This window comes from Mugil cephalus, chromosome 16 (assembly GCF_022458985.1).
Source record: "Mugil cephalus isolate CIBA_MC_2020 chromosome 16, CIBA_Mcephalus_1.1, whole genome shotgun sequence".
NCBI classification, from domain to species: Eukaryota; Metazoa; Chordata; class Actinopteri; order Mugiliformes; family Mugilidae; genus Mugil; species Mugil cephalus.
In genome coordinates this window covers 9,218,810-9,236,957 of record NC_061785.1, presented here as the reverse complement: position 1 = coordinate 9,236,957, position 18,148 = coordinate 9,218,810, and the positions used below count along the sequence as shown (strand labels likewise).

Below are 18,148 nucleotides of genomic sequence, written 5' to 3'. Positions count from 1 at the left end.
CCTGTGAGTCATATGTAATTTACTTGTCAGTCAGATTCATTTTTGTTTCTATTTCCTGCTTCACTTTCAATAAAGGCGACTGAAACTTTCGCCTCAATGTTCCATCTGTATTGATCCAAAACAATAATGGCAGAGGTGGAGCTTATAAAGCAGAAGTCTAGACCAACTATTATTCTTACACATGCTACATATTCATATAATTTCCTTTGTTTTTGTTCATTGTCAGTAACCAAAACCAAAAGCAGACAGAAGGGTTTTATTGAACATCCACTGTATGTTAACACTGTATTACCTTCTTGCTGTTGTCGTACTAATTCACTGGTGACGTCTAATGCGTCTACCTGTCAATAAACAGTGAATCCTAATCGAAAAAACATTTTCTAACATTCATCTGCAAAATTGTACAAAATGACAGAAGATGTGCTGACAGAGAGTCCACCAAAATCATTATTAGCGTGCAAACTGATGACAGCATCAGTCGTCAACCTTTCTGGAGCCTCCACACCATCGAGGTCTCCTCAGTGACCGGATCACACTCTTCTTCCGGATTTGTCCACTCTGACGTGAGGGTGACTTAGGATTGCCGTCCTCTCCGCAGACTTCCTCTATTTTCCCCTTTTCTCTTTCTACCTTGCTTCTTCTACTAGGAGTTTCTAGGTTTTCTTCATTTTTGGCTCCTCCATCTTGCTCCCTTCCTCTCTCTCCAGCTGCTTCTGGCGTCCCCTCCTTCTCGCCCTCCATCGAACTCGTTGATGCAGGATTCATCACAGATGGACTAATTTCGGCAGCGATGGCCGTCACCATCTTGGATATGAGGGGAGGCTTCGGTGCCCTCTTCTTCTTGGAGGATTGTCTCAGCGGTTTAGGGCTCTTCTGGAGAGCCAGGTGTTTTTTAATGGCTGTGCTCAGCTCCTTGGGGTCCACGGGCGCTCCATGAATGTCCCACGTCATCCCATTCTCGTCCCACTGCACCTGCTTCATGCTGCTTCTCCTCTCCCCCAGCTCATCCTTTTCTTCCGCCTGGGTCTTCAGACATGACCTCCTTCTCTCCATATCGTGCGAAGAAGCAGAGATGATGTCCTGAGCCGGGTCGTCTGCTCCTTTGTCCTCCTCTTCTTCAATGCTCACAGGGAACATGCTGCAAGATGGCGAAACCAGATTGGAGTGAGACCCAACCGAAGACCTCAGGTTCAGTCTGGATCCAGGAGGCGAGCCTAAGATAGAGTGGGAACCGGTGTTGGAGATGGACAGGTCCTTCTTGAGGTTCCACCAGGAGCCAGCAGGAGACATCGTCTGCACAGCTGCTTCTACCGTTTCCCGCTGTGGTGCCATTGCTTCATTTGGAGCCTTTGCAAAGCCCACCCTGATGTTTATGTTGCACCTGCAGCTGTTACCCAACTCTGAATCACTTAAAGAAAAAGCAAGTGGCGATTTCCTGCTTCGACCGACTGGACCACTTTGCTGTGGCAGCTCAAGATTGCAGACTGAGGGTCCTCCTCTGGATTCTTGTCCTTCTCCTGGAGAACAAGGTGTCAAGTGGGTAACCATTTCACCTGGACTTTTCACAACTTCTTCGTCGTCCAATAACTGCCCAACTCCAGGGCTGGGTGACCCTTCTATCAAGTCATCAACATGGTATCCAGGACCTGGAGACGTGTTTGCTTCTGCTAAGTTAACCGAGGATGGGACTGGCGATGGGAACTGGAATATAAGTAAATTGTTTTCTAGGACGCCTTCTTTCTCTGTGCTAGAGAGCTGGAGGTCAGGAGAGGTGGACCCAGAATGAGCCACGGTCGAAGTCTGGAGGGGTGAGGGTGTAGGAGACGAATCTTGCAAGTGATGTACACTTAGCACTGAAGAGGAAGAAGAAGAAGAAGAAGAAGAAGAAGGCAAGACTCCAACAGGTGGTTTGGTTGGTGTCTGGAGAGGGGAGATGAATGGGGAGGGTGTGGTTGGTGGAGAGGCTAATTTGGACATTGGAGAGTCAAGTGCAACATTAGAAGAGGCTTCTTGGAATAGGCTGCTAGGGTGTGAGGACCCTCCTCTGGAGACCACTGTGTCTGGAGTACTGCTGCGGCTGTGAATGCTGCCGCTACACCCACTCCAGCGCTGCATGTTGGAAATCCAGCGCTCTGTTAGCGCGGGAGGGCTGTGCATGTCCACGTTCTGGCTCGTGAGGTGGTTGGTGGGATTGATGTACTCCCACTTTTGAGTGCGCAGCTGCTGCAGCGTTCCCGAGTTCTGCTTAGAGTGCGTGTTGGTGCTGGAGCTGCGCCTCAAATCCAGTTCTGCCCAAGCCGGGTCCCGCTTGTGCAGCGGGCCCGTCGCCACGGCCACGTCCACAGAGCTCTTGGACATGGAGAATATTGGCGCCCGATCCACCTCATCCTCCACAATCCCGGCTTCGCTGGAGTAAGAGATCGACTGACTGACTGAACAACGGACCGACTGGTAGCTCTCAGATGCAGGGCGCCCAGGCCTTGCCATGGCAACAGCAGCAACCTGTAACGAAAGGCACAACTTTAAATGTTGAATTTTCCTTGAAACTGCAAGTAAGGGTTTCTTGGCCACTTGGGGGCAGCAGAACATTTTGGATCATGTCTGTGTGTTTATTTTTACACTCATGTTCAGAACTTTTTTTAGTTTCTACCACATCCTGTCTGACGTTTAAACCTTGTAAAGCCTAGAAAGCAATATATTCAGCTAACAGATGTTCGTAGGTTCATCATCTTCCACAATTTGAGACAGAAACACAGGAAGTATCACATATAGCTGCCACTTTAAACATTGTCGGGGAATACACTCTTCTTCGGTGGTGCACGGACAGCACACACCCACGCGTTCAGAGGCACTACCAGATTAGCTAAATGGGATTACACGATCCAGATTATTCGATTGTTGAGACAATAGGTAGCTTAACTGACACAGCTTTAAAGGAGAATTTGACCCTCGGCCATCAGAAGACAGAGAAGCAGAACATGTCAAAGAAAGAAAAATCAAATGGACGTTGGTTGTTAAAAGAAATAACAACATTTATTTGTTCAAATCTCCAAACTAAACGGGGTCACACACTGTTTCTAAATTTGTTCTCATGTGTATTTAAGCATTTTAAAAAGCATATACTGTACGTCAGGTCACAAAATTAAAGACGAGGCCTGATTGAGAAGCCGAAAGACACGAATTAATCTATACTTACATTAACAATAATTGACAGACTGCTTAATCCTCCTCTGTCCCAAACTGACCCAGAAGTGCTTCAACCACTTGTAACCTAACCAAACTACCGTAATGTCAGTTTATACGCATATGAAGTCTGGTGAAGCAGAAAATAATCTCTTACCTTTAGATTCACAGTTGGTTTAGTCCTCTGCTGCTACAAAGCAGGTTGCCCTAAATTGCGTCTCTCCTCCCCCCTCATCCCTTCCCCTGTTCCTCCCTCGCTTCTTAACAAATCGCCTGTCTAGTTTCCAGACACATAAACAACCTCACGCTCCGTTTTCTCCTGTCACTTTTCTTTAATCTGTATCTTGTCCTCCATCTCGCCTACAGTCCTCATGTTGAAGCTGGCATGAGCGTTGTTCTTTTTTGCGTTCTGTGATAAGTTCGTGGACATGCGTGCCAGAGAGAGAGAGGGACCACCATTACTCTGGCTTTAGCCCTGAGGATTAACAGTCATCTCATTAGCTGCCATCCAATCTCTAAACAGTCTGTGAGTGTGTAAGGGGTCAGTGGGCAAAGTGAATTAGCTCATGAGCATTTTGATTCCGAGTTGAGGTGAGGTCAGATGTCCAGACAGTTCTGTCACAAGTTTGTTGATTTAGAAGGAATGACGGGTTTAAAGACTGGACTGGAGGGACAGTCAGACCTGAGTAGACTCCTGTAGTCCTCACATCAGGACATGTGATTGTAATTGGAGTTGGAGAGCTCTCGATTATGGACAACCTGTATGGATGTCCACTACACTAAACATTAAAGGGATAGCGGAGCTCATTCTCCAACAGACTGATTCAACTCCACTCCCAAAGTGAACGCAACAGAACGTCATTCATACCAAACTCAGTCCAGCTGTAAAACAACTCATCTTTCTCTAACAGATAACTCCAAGTTATTCATGTCAATGTACATTATTAAATTTTATCTATATAATATATATTTACTCCTGACTCTATTTCTTGTACATTAGTTCATATGTTAATTTTATAATTACCTCAATAGTGTTTGTTTTGTTTATGTATGTGCAATTGAAACTACTGTTACTAAAATATTTCCCATTTCCCCCTGTGGATGAAAAAAGTCTGAAGCAGTGGCTAAATATAAAAAAATAAGAGCCAAGCTAGTAGCTCTTTGAAAATGTGCACTCACTTAACTGTTAATGTGAACATGAGCGCTGTGGTGGTGCTTTTAAGTTTTCTGTTCTGTGTGTAGCATTTGACGCCCATCATTGCTCATTGATGTTAACATATGGATTTAGTTTTGCCTGCTACCAGCTAAAAACTATTTAATAAGGCTGGAATAAAATGACAAATTTTCTTAAAAATTACCCTGCGTCCTCATATGGGGACGTTAAGTTTAAGGTTTAATAGTAGCTTATTCTGCTTAATTTAAACCCTTTGTCCTCATCAGTGGACACTTTAGTCTGCCATCTAGTGGTAGCAAATGTTAAGACTTATTTATTTATGCTTATTAAGGTTTCTAGTTCGATATGACGTGGAAATTTAACAAATTAGCAATTTTTGCTAATTAGCATGTACTCGTTTGAGGACATTGGACTTTGATTGTTTGCAATTCTGTCACTGCACAGCCATGTTCAGGTATTAAAATAAACAGTTTTATATTTTGTCATGCATTAGTGACTACTTTATAATATAAATAATGAAATAATCCCAGTTTCCAGACATTGTTTTTTTTTTCTCAAAAACTACTACTTCCTGTTCAAAGATAATGCTGAGTTTTTATACATTTTAGGTCCAACCAATACCAAACACCTTGAAGAAATCAAAAATGCATATCAAATAAAAGCTTGGGTCTCAGGAGGTTAATCAAGTTTCTGGAAACATTTGTTGCCACTCGGGGCCCAGGAGTTAATTTTTGGCCCAGGGGCTCCTCAGGAGATTAATGCAGCCATGCAGATAACAGTGTACCAGGGTGAGAACCAGCCAGCTGTGTCGAACCCTCACAGCTCTCCAGACTCACAAACAGTAAACCCTTAATAACGAATGCTAAGTAGTAGTAGCTTCACCTGAGCCGAGAAAATCCGGGAATTTCTCATCCATGGCAGGTGAGGAGAAAGCTAAATTAAACCCACTGCCTCTTGTACACCTGTGCTACTGTTACCTGTTAATGTGTTTGTCTGTTCAGACCAGGTGTTACTCCTGGCTGTTGGTGTCTCTGTGAGCCTCCTGTTGCTGCTGCTGCTGAGTCTGACGCTGTGTTGTCTGCGGAGGAGGAAGAAGAAACGTCAGAGTCAGTACCAGGAGCTGCTCCCCGCTGTGCCGTCAGTACCAGCCTGCTCCGCTCCGGTGATCCCGGTGTCTCAGGGCTCCTGGACCACGTCAGTACCGTTTTCTGTCAAATGCACACGTGGCTTTAATTTGAATTTTAACATCCATGTGGTTTGTAAATGTAGAGGCTCGCAAGTTAACTAAAAAAAAGTTGTCAAATATACAGCTCAGCAAATGTAGGAGGCATTAAATAAGATTTGACAAGGAAGTGTTTCTTTCCACTGAAGGGAAAATGGTCACACTGTGATGGTTTCCAGCAGTTTTGTTAACTTCATGACTTCCAATAGTGTTTAAGTAACCGTCCAACAAAAAGAGTTTTCTTCTAAACCAACTGTTTAATTACTAAAAAGCAAATTATTCCAGATTTGCCCAACAATTTAAATAAAAGTCCAAACAGTTAATATTTTGTTACATAACTTAGGGTTTTCTTCTTTCTTTGGAGGCAAGAATGTATTAATTTTTTGTGATAGTTTGTGAAAGTTTGTTGTGATATTATTATTATATATATTTTTTATTTTGTCTATGTATTGTAAATCAGTGCATAAGACATAAGGAGATAATAAAAATCACTTTATTTCGCTGTTTTTTCCCCCTTAAAGGAAATATTACATAAAAATGTTTGTGATTTTGCTCATGTTATAATCTGTTTTTTTTTTTTCCTGTGCTATATTTAGAACAGGCAAATTAACTCCGTCTAGATTCCTTTGAAGGCATCTGTTTATTGACATGCATCCTTAAAATCTTTAATTTATAGATGGAATAACATTGAAAAATAATAAATTTTTCACTTCTTCAAAATTCTTAAAAGAGGTAGCAACCCAGAACAAAACAAGTAGAAACAATTGTTTGTGACATATGGGTACATCTGACTTACGATGCAACTCAAACATTAAAACTGACATGGATATAAAACATGGCCGCCAGTCATCTCCGCTAGGACTGCAAAAAACTAGCTTAAAATATTCTTCTCTTTGTGTGGTTTAGTCCCAATGACATCCCTTTCGCCCTTCCTCCTCGTTTCATCGCCCAAAACCCTCTGAAAAACGATGAGAGACAGGACAAAGAGGAGGAGATGAAGATGGAGGAGGCCCGTCGGGACATACTGGCTCATCGCGGCTCACTGTCAGTGACGAGTAAGTTCTTGAAATTTGGTGTCAACTTTGGGAATGCTAACTTCCTGTTCAAACGTCTGTGAAGGTTCTCAGTCATCCAGGTCATGGTATATACTTGGACTTGTAGAGGTTTTTGAGAAGACTTGCTTGATTTGTTTCTGTGCAAACTTCCCATCGACTAATCTCCCAGTTATCACCAGGTTGGTACCCGGTGGGGACGGTGATGACCGGCCTCTACTCTGCGCCCCCCCTAAACGAGGTGGTGGCCCCTCCCCCCGGCATGGCCACCCGCCTCTGCTTCTCCGTGGAGTATCGACACAGCAGCGAGCAGCTCATGGTCTCCCTGCTTCGCCTCGGCAACCTCCCCCCTCGTTTCCACGGCAACGTCACGCTGGTGGAGCTCCGGCTTCTCCCCGACGACAGGCGGCCCCGCCAGGCCAAGGCCCGGGGCACGGGGCCCGACCCGGAGTTCAACGACTGCCTCATTTTCCAGGTGGGGGGGGGGAGTTTCTTCCGAGTGTAAAGAAGTGCAGACTTAACTCTGTGCTCAGTGTCTTTGTTTAAACTTTTTAGTTTAAACATGTTTCCCTCCACAGGTGTCGGGTGTGTGCGTGTCTCAGAGCACGCTCAGTGTGTGCGTGCTGAGCGTGGAGCAGGATGCTAAACGCCACGCGGTGGGCAGGGTGCTGTTCCCTCTGGAGGGGGAGCTCGGTCAGGCCGGCAGGGTTCTGTGGCGAGACCTGGAGACGGAGGACGACACTCAGGTTCACACAGACACACACAGACACACACACACATTGCACTGGGTGCACGGTTTAGTCGTGACCTGCTGTTTTCGACCTCCTAGTGCTCAGAGCTGGGCGACGTGCAGGTATCTCTCAGCTACAGTTCGTCTCTGCAGCGCCTCTCGGTGGTGGTTTTGAGGGCGCGAGGCCTCCAGCTGCTCACGGACGCAGGTATGAGACGCTCCGGGACAAGTTTGTGGCTCGAGTGAGTGAAAAATACGACTCGCGTCTATCTGCAGCGTCCGTCCGCAGGTGTGTGCGCCCAGGTGAGCTTACAGATCCACACTCAGGCGGTGAAGATCAAGCGCAGCTGCGTGGTGAAAGGTGAGAGCGACCCGTACTTCAACTACAGGATGACCTTTAAACTGCGACCTCAGCACCTGGACGAGGCCTGTCTGAGGTTTGAGCTGCAGCAGCCGAACAGCGTCCGCTCAGGTGACTAACTTAACTTATAACATCTCATTTTTACAGAATTACAACAGCTGGAATCAGAATTTAACCAGGGCCCACTGATTTTAAAGGATTGCTGTCATGAAATTGGTTTTCAGTTTGTGTGAATATGTTGTTTGCATAATTCTTCTTTCATAAATAGAGATGCATGCTTAAAGGCTTCGTGTACCAAATTAAAAATGTATGATGGGTAAGTTACAGCAGGGATGAGTTGCTTGCGTGTTGTTTATTGTGTCCTTGTTTTGCCTCCAGAGCCTCCGGTCCAGCTGGGAGTGCTGGTTTTGGGTCCTTTCATGTACGCCAGGGGCCCACAGCTGCAGCACTGGATGGACATGGTCAACAAAGCACAGGAGCCGGTCAAACTGTGGCACAGACTGAACAGGGCCACTTAACACCCAAATCAAGCTCAAGATATAAATAAAGTTTGAAATAAAAAAAAAATAACCAAATGAAGACAGCTGTTTTTGACTATCGAGCAAAACTGTTGCAGCTATGCTACTTTACCTGACTGTCACCACTCCCTCAGTGTTTTAATTGTTGCAGTCAGTCATTTACAGGTTGTGGTAATAACTAAAGATATGACTTTTTTTTTGCGTAGAACTCAGTAGGAACCTAAATCTGAGCTGAAAGAGAGTGAAAATCAGACTCATGATTCATCTCAAGTTTTGTGTCCTATTATTCAGTTTATGAGACGTCGTTGTTTCTGCTGCCCCCCTGTGGCCACAATAATCTATTAATATTATTTTTGCATATTTAAACAATTATGTTTGTGCCAGAAACTAAAAAGAAAACTAAAAAAGTACACAAATACACAGCATAGCAAACGTAGGAGGCATTAAATAAGATTTGAGAAGGAAGTGTTTTTTCCAGCTGAAGGGAAAATGGTCGTACTACTTTTAAAGTCTCCACAGAAGTGGTTTCCAGCAGTTTTGCTCCGTTTTTGTTATTGCATGCTATCCAACAGTGTTTAAGCAACTGTCCAACAAAGTTTTCTTCTCAACCAACTGTTTAATCAATAAAAAGTTCAATATTTTCCAGCGACTTAAACATTAAATAAAAGTTAATAACAGTTAATAAAGATTTTGTAACATAACTTCAGCTTTCTTCTTTTTGGGGGGCAGAAATGTATAATTTTAATAATAAATTCATTCTTATTGTTATTTATTTTTAAATTTTGTGTAATTTTGTAAATCTGTGCATAAGAAGATAATATAAATCACTTCCCTATTTTGGAAAGAAACATCCAAATAAATATTTTTTTCCTTAAGGGAAATATTACATAAAAGAGTTGTTTTTATATTCCTTATGTTATAATCTAGTTATTTGTATGCTAAATTTATATTTGAAACAGTTCAAAAGTAAAGGATGGTGTGTTGCAGTAAATGAGTGCGGCCTGTACTTCCTCCTGTTGACCAGCAGGCGCCGCCTCTTTTCTTTCCTGACACTGAGCGCAGCCGCAGATTGACCCGACGAAGAGCGTGAATGAGGAAGTGCTGCAGTGAGCTGGCAACATGGAGATAAACCAATGAGATAAACATGTATCCGCTATTTTAAAGTTATTCTTTTATGCACATTAGCGAGTCACATCATATCCGGTTTGGCATCATGAAGATTAATGAGAACACTTTACTGGAGGGACACAAAGTTGTGTTGGTTCCTTACAATGTAAACCACGTTCCCAGGTAACATTTAGCCAACAACTTTTAGGCATGAGCATCACTGTAAAACATGTTTGCCAGTTGTCAACCAACTCAGTTTGTCTCTTTACGTGTTATTTAATTTAATCCACCCCTGATGTGTCACGGTTTCATTTAACTCTTTAAGTGTGGTGGATATGACGGCTAAAAATTGTGTGTTCTGTTTTCTGATAGTTGAAGGCTTTTTATGAGGTGGTACTTAATTTTACATAGTGTTTTTGTCCTTGTTGTCAATCTGTTCCTGGTGCCACAAGTGTATCCAAATAAAGTAGCAACAGCATCCTCATATTTTGCACATAAAATAAACACTTTGTGCAGCAAAGATTTTAGATTTAGTGAAATAAAGAAGCCTCACCACAAACTCCATTTAGTGACTGATTATATAAAATGTTGTTTTAGTATAGATGTCATGGAAGTTTTACTTTTTCTTGCACAAAGTCAAGAATTATCAAGTGATTTAAATGATTTCTTTAGTCTAGAAATATATTTTGTCAAAATAAAAACACAAGACCATAAGGGAGACACACACAAGAGGCTCTTTTCCCTCTGCAGGGGTGTGTTTAACCGTTGCTTCCATGTGTTTTATCCAGGTATCATGAGTGGATGAAGTCTCCCGAGTTGCAGCAGCTGACCGCTTCAGAGCCGCTGACCCTGGAGCAGGAGTACGACATGCAGAAGAGCTGGAGGGAAGATGACGACAGTAAGGGCTCTTCAGTTGGAGTGCACTTAGGAAATCACAAAAAATCTGTCAGCATCTATAAAAAAAAACAACCCATCAGCAAGTTGGCCTTTGATAATGAAAAAAAAAAAGCTTTGCACTTCCAGACCTTCACCCTTTAGGTTTGATCTCTCGTAGCTTTTGTAAATAAATAAAACTCACCTGACCCTCCCGACTTGACTATTTCTAAAACTTTCCAGAGTGCACGTTCATCATCTTGGATAAGCAGCGGTGGGCCGACCCCAGCGTGGAAGAAGAGCAGTGCATGGTGGGAGATGTCAACATCTTTCTGACCGACCCCACGGACCCGTCCCTGGCCGAGGTTGAGATCATGATAGCAGGTGACACAAACATTTGCAGTCAACCTGCGCTTTATTTGTAACATATTTTATGACTTCATCATCATTTTTCCATTTTTTTCCATTTCTCTGATACTTTTTGTTAACAGAGCCCAGTTATAGAGGCAAAGGCATCGGGAAGGAGGTGGCACGCATGATGATGTGTTACGGTGAGCGGCTAATACAGACTTTTTTTCTGCTTTCTCCTGAAACACTACTTAGTTTTTGTTTTCTGTTTTTAGAAATGCAAGCAAATCTTACTTGAAAAAAACAACAACAGAAATAAATCCATCGTTTCTTAATTACACTTAATGGCTTTGACAAAATACATCATCTGTGTGTGTTAAATGGTGAATCACTTGGAATAAAAGCTCCGGGTCACTTCAGACCCATGTGGAGGAAACTCTGCCTCTGTTTGCTGATGATGAGTTTGTTGTCGTCCACCAGGAGTCACCAAACTCGGGGTGGGAAAGTTTGAAGCGAAAATCGGACTTGACAACGAGGTCAGCATCGCCATGTTCAAGAAACTGCACTTCCAGGAGGTAATAAGATTCTCAGCCTGTTTAGAGCGAACGTGGATGAGTCCAAACCTGCGAATCACAGCTACCACTGTGTCTGTTACAGGCGTCGGTGTGCAAGGTCTTCAAAGAGGTGACCCTCGAGTTGACGGTGGATGAGTCCTTTAGGACGAAGCTGCTGGACGAGACGTCCCACGTGAAGGAAAGAGACTACAGACAGACCTGCAGCAGCAGACAGGAGCTGCTCTCACAGTGACTCTCACTCCTCGAAGACGTCCAGCTGTGAAGCAGATCATTCGGAACATGGATGAAATCTGCGAACTAAAAATTAAATTAGTGGAGCCTTTGCAACACATCCTGCTTTTGTTTGTGGATCTACGGTGACCTGGAAGACCTGGATTCATGCGCGCATGCTACTTCATGTTCTGTTGTCTTATATCTAGAAACTGAAAACTGTTTTGTATCAATTAGAGATATCTGCAGATGCTGGCGGGTAGATCTTGGTAAGACACTGTTCATACGTGACACATCATCATACTTTTATAAGGTTCCTTTAAATTATTCCGAGATTTTAGAAGTAAGTGATTTTTATCTACACTTTTCTTTGAAGCAAATGTCTTTGAAGAGTCGAGATAAATTAAAGACGTGGTTTCTAGATTATGTAACCTTGACAAACTATAAAATCACGAAGATTCTGCTTCATTTAAGGATCTGGGTATCACTACTGTGACTAGCTATTATGTTTTAACAGATTTAAACCATAATCGTAAAGTAGAAAAAAGACAAAAGGTCTAGACGGTACAAATATGGGTGTGGAACTGCTTTTCAAAAGTGAAGTCAAAGCCAGTAGAGCTCCCCCTGGTGTCTGACTGCAGTATAGGTCATAAGCTCCACTCCCTTCATGTTAGTCGATGGGACTTGAGTCGAAACTAAAACACTAAAATATACCTCAAATAGTTTGTTTTCAAGGGTGGTTTCTGTCATTTTAGGTAGTTAATATAATGCTGATGCATGCTCAAGTGTCAGTTTTATGGATAAGTTTCGTTTTAGTTGTTTGATGCTATAGAAACATGATGGCGACCACCAGTTGCCATGCCAACCGCTCCGTAAAGCGTGTCCTGCGGTCGGGTCATTGATATCGTGGCTCCACTGTGCTGATCAGACTCACAGTCTGTGGTTCGTACCTCTTCATGTCTGGTTCAGTTTCACTTCTGGCTTTGCAGAAGTGCAGCAGAAACTGGCAGCCAATAAAGTCTAGTCCGGGTGTAACGCAGCTTTAAGGAAGCTATTGCAAGTCACTCTGGGAACCAGGCATCTGATGACTCAACCTCTGGGAGCAATCAGTGGATATTTTGGGGAGTTACTGGCTACGTGGGTCGGGACTTTCTGTCTTAGTGTATCCAAACCATTATCCAAGTGACCAAGAGTAAGGGTTCTTTTTTTGTTTGTTTGTTTTTTTTTTTTATTAGGGACATCTCTGACCTTTGATCTGTGGGTGGTGCACAGTGTAAACTCACGGCTGGAGTATCTTAACAACCAGATACTCAGCCGTAACGAGGGGAGTTCTTTGGACACTAACTTGGATGGTGTCCTGTATTTTTTTCTCAACAAGTGGTCCTCTAACGTCCTCTTAAAGGCCAGAAACCGAAGAGTGAAGGGGCTGAAATGTCTTTAGGGCATGTAAACTTCCTGAGACCCTGCGTCCTCATATGGGGGCGTTAAGTTTTAGGTTTGTGTGAGCTTCTTATTCTGCTTTGTTTAAACTTTCATCCTCATAACTAGATACTAGTGGGTGTAAAAACATGATCGCAGTCATGTAACAAAGATGTACAAAACCTCAGTTTTACAGTTGCTTATTTATACTTATCAACTTTTCTAGTTTAATATGACAAACATTCTATTAATAGTAACAATCTATAACTTTGCTAATTATCAAGTACTCGATTGAGGACGTTGGGACTTCATTATGTGCAATTCTGCTTTTGCGCATCCATGTTCATACGTGAGAATTTTTTATAGAAGTTTTATATTTTATTATATATTGGTGACTTAATTATATTGATATAATATTTATAGGAATATTTTATAGAAAAAAAAATCTCAGTGTCCACACATGAGGACACAATTTTTTACCAAAATCTACTTCCTGTTCAAAGACATTTTTATAGTTCTTAGGTCCTGCTCAAACACAACTAGCCAACAATCCCTACCTTTTCTCACAATCTCATCTCATCTTGGCTACAGTTCAGTTCATGTAAGTGAAAAGTGAGTTTTTTTGGTGGCGGTGTTTGGATTTTCCAGGCGTATCCATCCATTACAAAAACACGACGGTGCAGTATTTGTTTGCAGTGCATAGCCATTTAATGGTGCTGATGAGCATTCACAGCGCTGTACAAGTGGCACCTTTTTAAGAAAATAAGTCGCAAAAACAAAGGCATTTCACAATCTGGACCAATATTTTCAATATCAACTCTGTGTCTGTAATCACTGCAAGATTCTTAAGGATCCTTTTACCAACACATCACCTACACCATTTCAGATAATGCATGTGTTACTGCTGCGTTTTGGAATTTTCCTTCACGGAGACTGGTAAGACTCTTGAAACTTAAAATTCCAAAGCTTATTTGTTTACAGTCTGCACAGTATCACTAAAGATTTCAGAGTTTCACTTCCGGCTTTATGAAATGTAGGGACACAGGAAAACTCTTGAAACACAGCAGCAGCAGAATCAACGGGCTGTTGGTGCGTATTAGAGGCTGAAAATCTATTCAAATCCATTTTTAAAATCAGTTTATCATTCTGTTCATGTAAAAGGTCACGTGGAGCCAGTCGCAGCTTTTCCCCAAATTGGATTGTTTGGAGGATTTTGCTAATTTTTTGTTGCTAGAAATCAAAATAAACTGAATCAGAAGACATCGAGTTTTTCCCCAAACTGAATTTAATGATTCAATCCAGAGATTATTCAGATTAATCAAATGAATTGTTAGTTGCAGCCCTAACGACAACACAAACCATTGTGTGATGTATTCTTTAGTTGGCCATTAAAGAGCACAAACAGAATGACCTCACTGATCTTTGGCATTTGTGTGACATATATATATATATATATAGCGTCTTATTACGAGCGCAAATGTTATATCATCAAATCCACTCATAGCAGCTCTGATGTGAGACTAAAAAGACGGAGAAGGCTTTACATTCAGTCTGCACATGCTCAGACTGGCTCGACGCTCCAGTGCGGCACTGACTGCTCAACGACGAACACGTCTCAAATCCAACCTTCACTCCAAACGCGGTCGCCGGGGAGACATTTAAGATCCTTTTTTTAAAAAAAAAAAACAAAACAAAAAAAAACAGGCTGTAGTAGAAAGAGGGTACGAGAGCGCCAACAATTCCATAGGAATTTAAGATGATTTTAAACACATCCGTCCACTTCCCCTTTGTCTTTCTGCACAGACGTTTCACCTGCAAGCACCATGCGGGATGCGGGCTTGCACATTTTAGTGAGATTTATATAATTTCTGAATATTAAAAAAAAAAAAAAAAAAAAAAAACATCCCAGGATTCACAGGTGAGGGTGAGCTTCGAAGTACAGGTGTTTAGGTCTTGGACGTCTGCGTGGATTCAAGAAGCTCCTTCGCTGCAGACGACAGGTTTTGCACCAGCTGTCTGACCACGCCCTCCTGCTCCCGGGCCCAGGATAGGCCGTCGTCGACGGCGACGTTGACTGGCACGCAGACGTTCTCCTTGCGCAGGTCGGTGAGCCGGCAGGCGGCGGCGACTCCGACCAGACCCAGCAGCAAGACGAGGACGAGCTTGAACAACAGGCCGATGAGAGAACGTCGAGGTTTGGGCGCCGACTCCACGGCGACCTTCTTATCTCCTGAGATAAAACAACCGTGTGACGTTAGGCAGGAGTTAATAAATAAATAAAATAATGAACTAGACTTTTAACGTGTGCATCATCCAGACCTTTATTCCCACCTGCTGCCTGCCCGTTCTTTTTCTTCTTCTCTTCGTTCTTTTTCTTCCGCTGCTCCTGCGCAGCCAGAGCCGCCATCTGAGCGTTGTACTCTTTCCTCCTCTTCTCCTTCTCCTCCGCCTTCTCCCGTTTGCGAGCCTCCTTCTCTCTGGCCTCCCGCTCCCTCTGCTTCGCCTCCTTCTTCTTCTCCAGCTCTGATCGGAAGATGAAGGACACGTTTCCCGTTTTTTCTCATTTTCTTTTTTTCATGCTGAATTTTTACGTTCAAGTGAAATCGTTTCAGGCCCACCTTTTTCCCTGAGGAGCCGTTTCTCTCGTGCTTGATCTGCTTCGTCCTGAAGGGCTCTCATGTGCTGCAGAACCTGGAAAAACACAAACATTTAGCATCTTTAAGACGGTTTTGTTTTAATACTTAACTGGGAGGGGTGTAACGATACATGTATGTGAAGAGATGGTATGCACTGACGTCACTGCCACCTGGGGCCACGCCCCCTGAGTGGCAAAAACGTGGTGAAATGTATCAGCAAATACAGTGAGACCGGGGAAAATGTGGATTATCAGATCAAATTTAGGACATCTGGACTCAACAATGATCCATAGGAACTAGTGTGGATTTGGAAAAGTGGATTAGCCTCAGTTTCAGTTAGTTTCTGTTAGTTTTAGGTCATTTCCGTTATGGTAAATGTAGCTAAATAAAAAGATGCTAATGCTAAAAGCTTTACTGAGAAGTACAACACCGTAGCATCTGATTGGACTTCATCAAAAAATACAGCATAAATGAATATTACCTGACACACAAGGTTTCTGCGCCTGGATTCAAGTTTCCATTTTTACTCTTTTCTTTGTCGGAAAAAATTTATCTCCGACTGCTTTTCAAATCTGTTGGTTCAGTCAATCACACAACAGCTCTTCACCTTTTTTTTTATTTTTAATTTTACAGTTTAGGCGACCTGTGATTAAAGCTAATGCTGCTAATCTCTATGTTCAACTGTCACTTTTTGCCACTCAGTGGCCGTAACCATGGAGACTTCGCGTGCTGTGCATACCCTCTGTTGAACCGTTCGGTTCGATACAGGGCTGTGCACGGGTTGAGTTCCCAGAACGGAAGTCGTGTGTGTTTATTTTCCACCTGTCGCTACACGTGCAGCCCGTCATGAGTCACAGCTACTGCTAGCGATAAACCGGAGCTTCTAATTTAGATCCTCCCTCGTTGCTATAGCGCTGTGCAACACTTTGGCTTCTTGGTTAAATTTTGCAAAGGGCAATGACGAGGATAAACAGTGTGACTAAAAAAAACAAACACCTCAGTGCAAACGCAGGATTTCAACAGCCTCTTTCTATTTCTACTTGAGAATATTGTATTTATTCTAAAGTTTTTTTTATTTATTACCACGAACCTGAACCACGACCTCAAACCCGAGTTACGTATCGAAACGTGATTTTTCTGTATCATTAAACAAATATTAAATCGTTAATTGATTACTGAATTTCCTTATCACCTTGGTTGCACACTGTTTGCACTGCTTCTCGTCCAGACAGTCTCCCGCAGCCTTGGCCAGGCCGGGCTCCAGCGGGTTATCCTTCAGGTCCAGCCACTTCAGACTCTGAAATAGCACAAATACACGATGAGCTAAAGAAATCAGACACAGAACCTCAACCACCTACATTACAAAGCACTGACATATCAATAATGTATCCAGATAACTGGTGAGAAGGTTAAATTTCAGTAAGGAAGCTCCGTCCCTCACGTTCTGTTTCCTGTGCAAATTTATTTTCAACATCTACGTGAATGTCAGTGGTCATAATGCTGTGGCTGATCAGCGCACACTAAAACACTATCATTCACTCACCCTGAGCTGAGAGAAACTGACGGGCAGCACCGTCAGCTTGTTGTTGTACAGGTCCAGATGCTGAAGGTTGACCAGGTTCCCCAGGTCGTCTGGCAAACAGGTCAGCTGGTTTTTACTCAGATCCACCTTCACCAAGTGGGTCAGTTTGCTGAACTCTGGCTGCATGAAGGAAAAACAGTCAGAGAGAATCACATCGGACCCTAATTTTCTCAGTTTATCCGCCACTGAGGTGCGGGTGAAGTCCCCAAACTCTCCTTAACAAAGTGTTATACAAGTAAAAACATAATAATTAGTCAGATTCCAATATAATACAAGTGAAATGTAAAGTTTTCCTTCAGTGTCTGAGATTTTCTAATGTCAAGAAATGTGTTAATTATTTAACAGTCCCTCAATTGATTGAATTATTTACAAATCACAGGTTTTAGATTGTAATGCTCATTGTTTGATGGGATTTGAGTGTGTGATACTCACAGGAAGGGAGGTGATGTTGTTGCAAGATAAATCCACAACTGTTGCTTTGGTGAATAAAGCCTGTTTGGAGCAAAAATAATAATTTTTATTTGGTAAAAATCAGAAATAAAAGCAGACATGAGTTTAAAACCATTGTGCATTTATTAATAATAATATGTATATATATTTGCAGACAAATCAATGAGTAACTCACCAGCTCTCTGACTGGCACCTCAGTGAGGTTACACAGACTCAGGTCCGCTTCATTCCCACTGATTTTATCCTTCAGGTTCAACACTTTGCTGTTTTTACTCATTCTGCTGTTTGTAGAAAACTCTGAGAAATAAAAAAGAGCGAATGACAAATTAATACCGACACGAGGGCACATTGAAGCTATTACAACAGTTTCTGCTGCAGATACTTGTGACTGGTAGAGAAGAGAGAAGAATGAAATGGGAACGTTTTTACACGATCCGCTCACCTGCTACGGAAGCTGCGTGGGAAAAAAAACTGTCAGAGTTTGACAAACGAGGAGAAAAACTGTGAGTGTTCCGGTTGTATCTGTGAAGAAAGTTGGTATAAAAGCTCTGAGATGTGAATGTGTCTCTGTTTTTGGCAATTGTGACTGCCCCAATGAAAATCCACGTCACTGATTGAGCGACAGCGCGGAAAGGCTGGAGCCAACAGCGCCCCCTGCAGCGGCGGAGGAAACAACAGCACGCCGAGACAAAAAAATAAAAGATTAAT

General features: G+C 42.7%; 4 protein-coding genes across 7 annotated transcripts; 2 read left to right on the top strand and 2 right to left on the bottom strand.

Moving 5' to 3' along the window:
- Positions 1 to 242: 242 nt before the first annotated feature.
- LOC125022518 (flocculation protein FLO11) lies at positions 243 to 5,429 on the bottom strand. 2 transcript variants are annotated; one of them, XM_047609226.1, is made up of 2 exons: positions 5,335 to 5,429; positions 243 to 2,502 (listed from the first exon to the last, which is right to left on the bottom strand). In XM_047609226.1, exon 2 carries the CDS (start codon positions 2,485 to 2,487, stop codon positions 475 to 477), a length of 2,013 nt encoding a protein of 670 aa, XP_047465182.1. In that variant the 5' UTR covers positions 2,488 to 2,502; positions 5,335 to 5,429; the 3' UTR covers positions 243 to 474. The 2 variants fall into 2 exon arrangements, with proteins under 2 accessions (XP_047465182.1, XP_047465181.1); XM_047609225.1 differs by lacking the exon at positions 5,335 to 5,429 and adding an exon at positions 3,341 to 3,630.
- syt15 (synaptotagmin XV) lies at positions 5,146 to 8,297 on the top strand. 2 transcript variants are annotated; one of them, XR_007114459.1, is made up of 8 exons: positions 5,146 to 5,278; positions 5,359 to 5,551; positions 6,486 to 6,634; positions 6,814 to 7,106; positions 7,210 to 7,377; positions 7,461 to 7,569; positions 7,638 to 7,833; positions 8,101 to 8,297. XR_007114459.1 is itself a non-coding variant. In XM_047609227.1 (8 exons), exons 1-8 carry the CDS (start codon positions 5,272 to 5,274, stop codon positions 8,238 to 8,240), a joined length of 1,242 nt encoding a protein of 413 aa, XP_047465183.1. In that variant the 5' UTR covers positions 5,146 to 5,271; the 3' UTR covers positions 8,241 to 8,297. The 2 variants fall into 2 exon arrangements, 1 of the variants encoding a protein (XP_047465183.1); XM_047609227.1 differs by having other exon boundaries at positions 7,651 to 7,833.
- Positions 8,298 to 9,305: 1,008 nt separating this feature from the next.
- Positions 9,306 to 14,673, top strand: nat9 (N-acetyltransferase 9 (GCN5-related, putative)). The gene is made up of 6 exons (XM_047609941.1): positions 9,306 to 9,530; positions 10,136 to 10,245; positions 10,464 to 10,604; positions 10,712 to 10,771; positions 11,049 to 11,143; positions 11,226 to 14,673. Exons 1-6 carry the CDS (start codon positions 9,415 to 9,417, stop codon positions 11,373 to 11,375), a joined length of 672 nt encoding a protein of 223 aa, XP_047465897.1. The 5' UTR covers positions 9,306 to 9,414; the 3' UTR covers positions 11,376 to 14,673.
- Positions 13,462 to 18,050, bottom strand: lrrc59 (leucine rich repeat containing 59). Of its 2 annotated transcripts, none has more exons than XM_047609939.1 (8): positions 17,883 to 18,050; positions 17,616 to 17,737; positions 17,423 to 17,482; positions 16,952 to 17,110; positions 16,601 to 16,705; positions 15,391 to 15,463; positions 15,092 to 15,295; positions 13,462 to 15,002 (listed from the first exon to the last, which is right to left on the bottom strand). In XM_047609939.1, exons 2-8 carry the CDS (start codon positions 17,715 to 17,717, stop codon positions 14,719 to 14,721), a joined length of 987 nt encoding a protein of 328 aa, XP_047465895.1. In that variant the 5' UTR covers positions 17,718 to 17,737; positions 17,883 to 18,050; the 3' UTR covers positions 13,462 to 14,718. The 2 variants fall into 2 exon arrangements, with proteins under 2 accessions (XP_047465895.1, XP_047465896.1); XM_047609940.1 differs by having other exon boundaries at positions 15,104 to 15,295.
- Positions 18,051 to 18,148: the final 98 nt, after the last annotated feature.

Excerpts from the sequence above, each read along its gene's own strand:
- LOC125022518 (XM_047609226.1), bottom strand. The coding sequence starts at position 2,487 with ATGGCAAGGCCTGGGCGCCCTGCATCTGAGAGCTACCAGTCGGTCCGT.
- syt15 (XM_047609227.1), top strand. Across the intron at positions 7,378-7,460 it reads AGACGGAGGACGACACTCAG|TGCTCAGAGCTGGGCGACGT; the intron begins GTTCACACAGAC and ends TCGACCTCCTAG. Across the intron at positions 7,834-8,100 it reads GCCGAACAGCGTCCGCTCAG|AGCCTCCGGTCCAGCTGGGA; the intron begins GTGACTAACTTA and ends TTTTGCCTCCAG.
- nat9 (XM_047609941.1), top strand. The coding sequence starts at position 9,415 with ATGCACATTAGCGAGTCACATCATATCCGGTTTGGCATCATGAAGATT. Across the intron at positions 10,246-10,463 it reads CTGGAGGGAAGATGACGACA|AGTGCACGTTCATCATCTTG; the intron begins GTAAGGGCTCTT and ends AAAACTTTCCAG. Across the intron at positions 11,144-11,225 it reads AGAAACTGCACTTCCAGGAG|GCGTCGGTGTGCAAGGTCTT; the intron begins GTAATAAGATTC and ends TGTCTGTTACAG.
- lrrc59 (XM_047609939.1), bottom strand. The coding sequence starts at position 17,717 with ATGAGTAAAAACAGCAAAGTGTTGAACCTGAAGGATAAAATCAGTGGG. Across the intron at positions 17,483-17,615 it reads AGGTGCCAGTCAGAGAGCTG|GCTTTATTCACCAAAGCAAC; the intron begins GTGAGTTACTCA and ends TGCTCCAAACAG. Across the intron at positions 15,464-16,600 it reads GCAAACAGTGTGCAACCAAG|GTTCTGCAGCACATGAGAGC; the intron begins GTGATAAGGAAA and ends GTGTTTTTCCAG.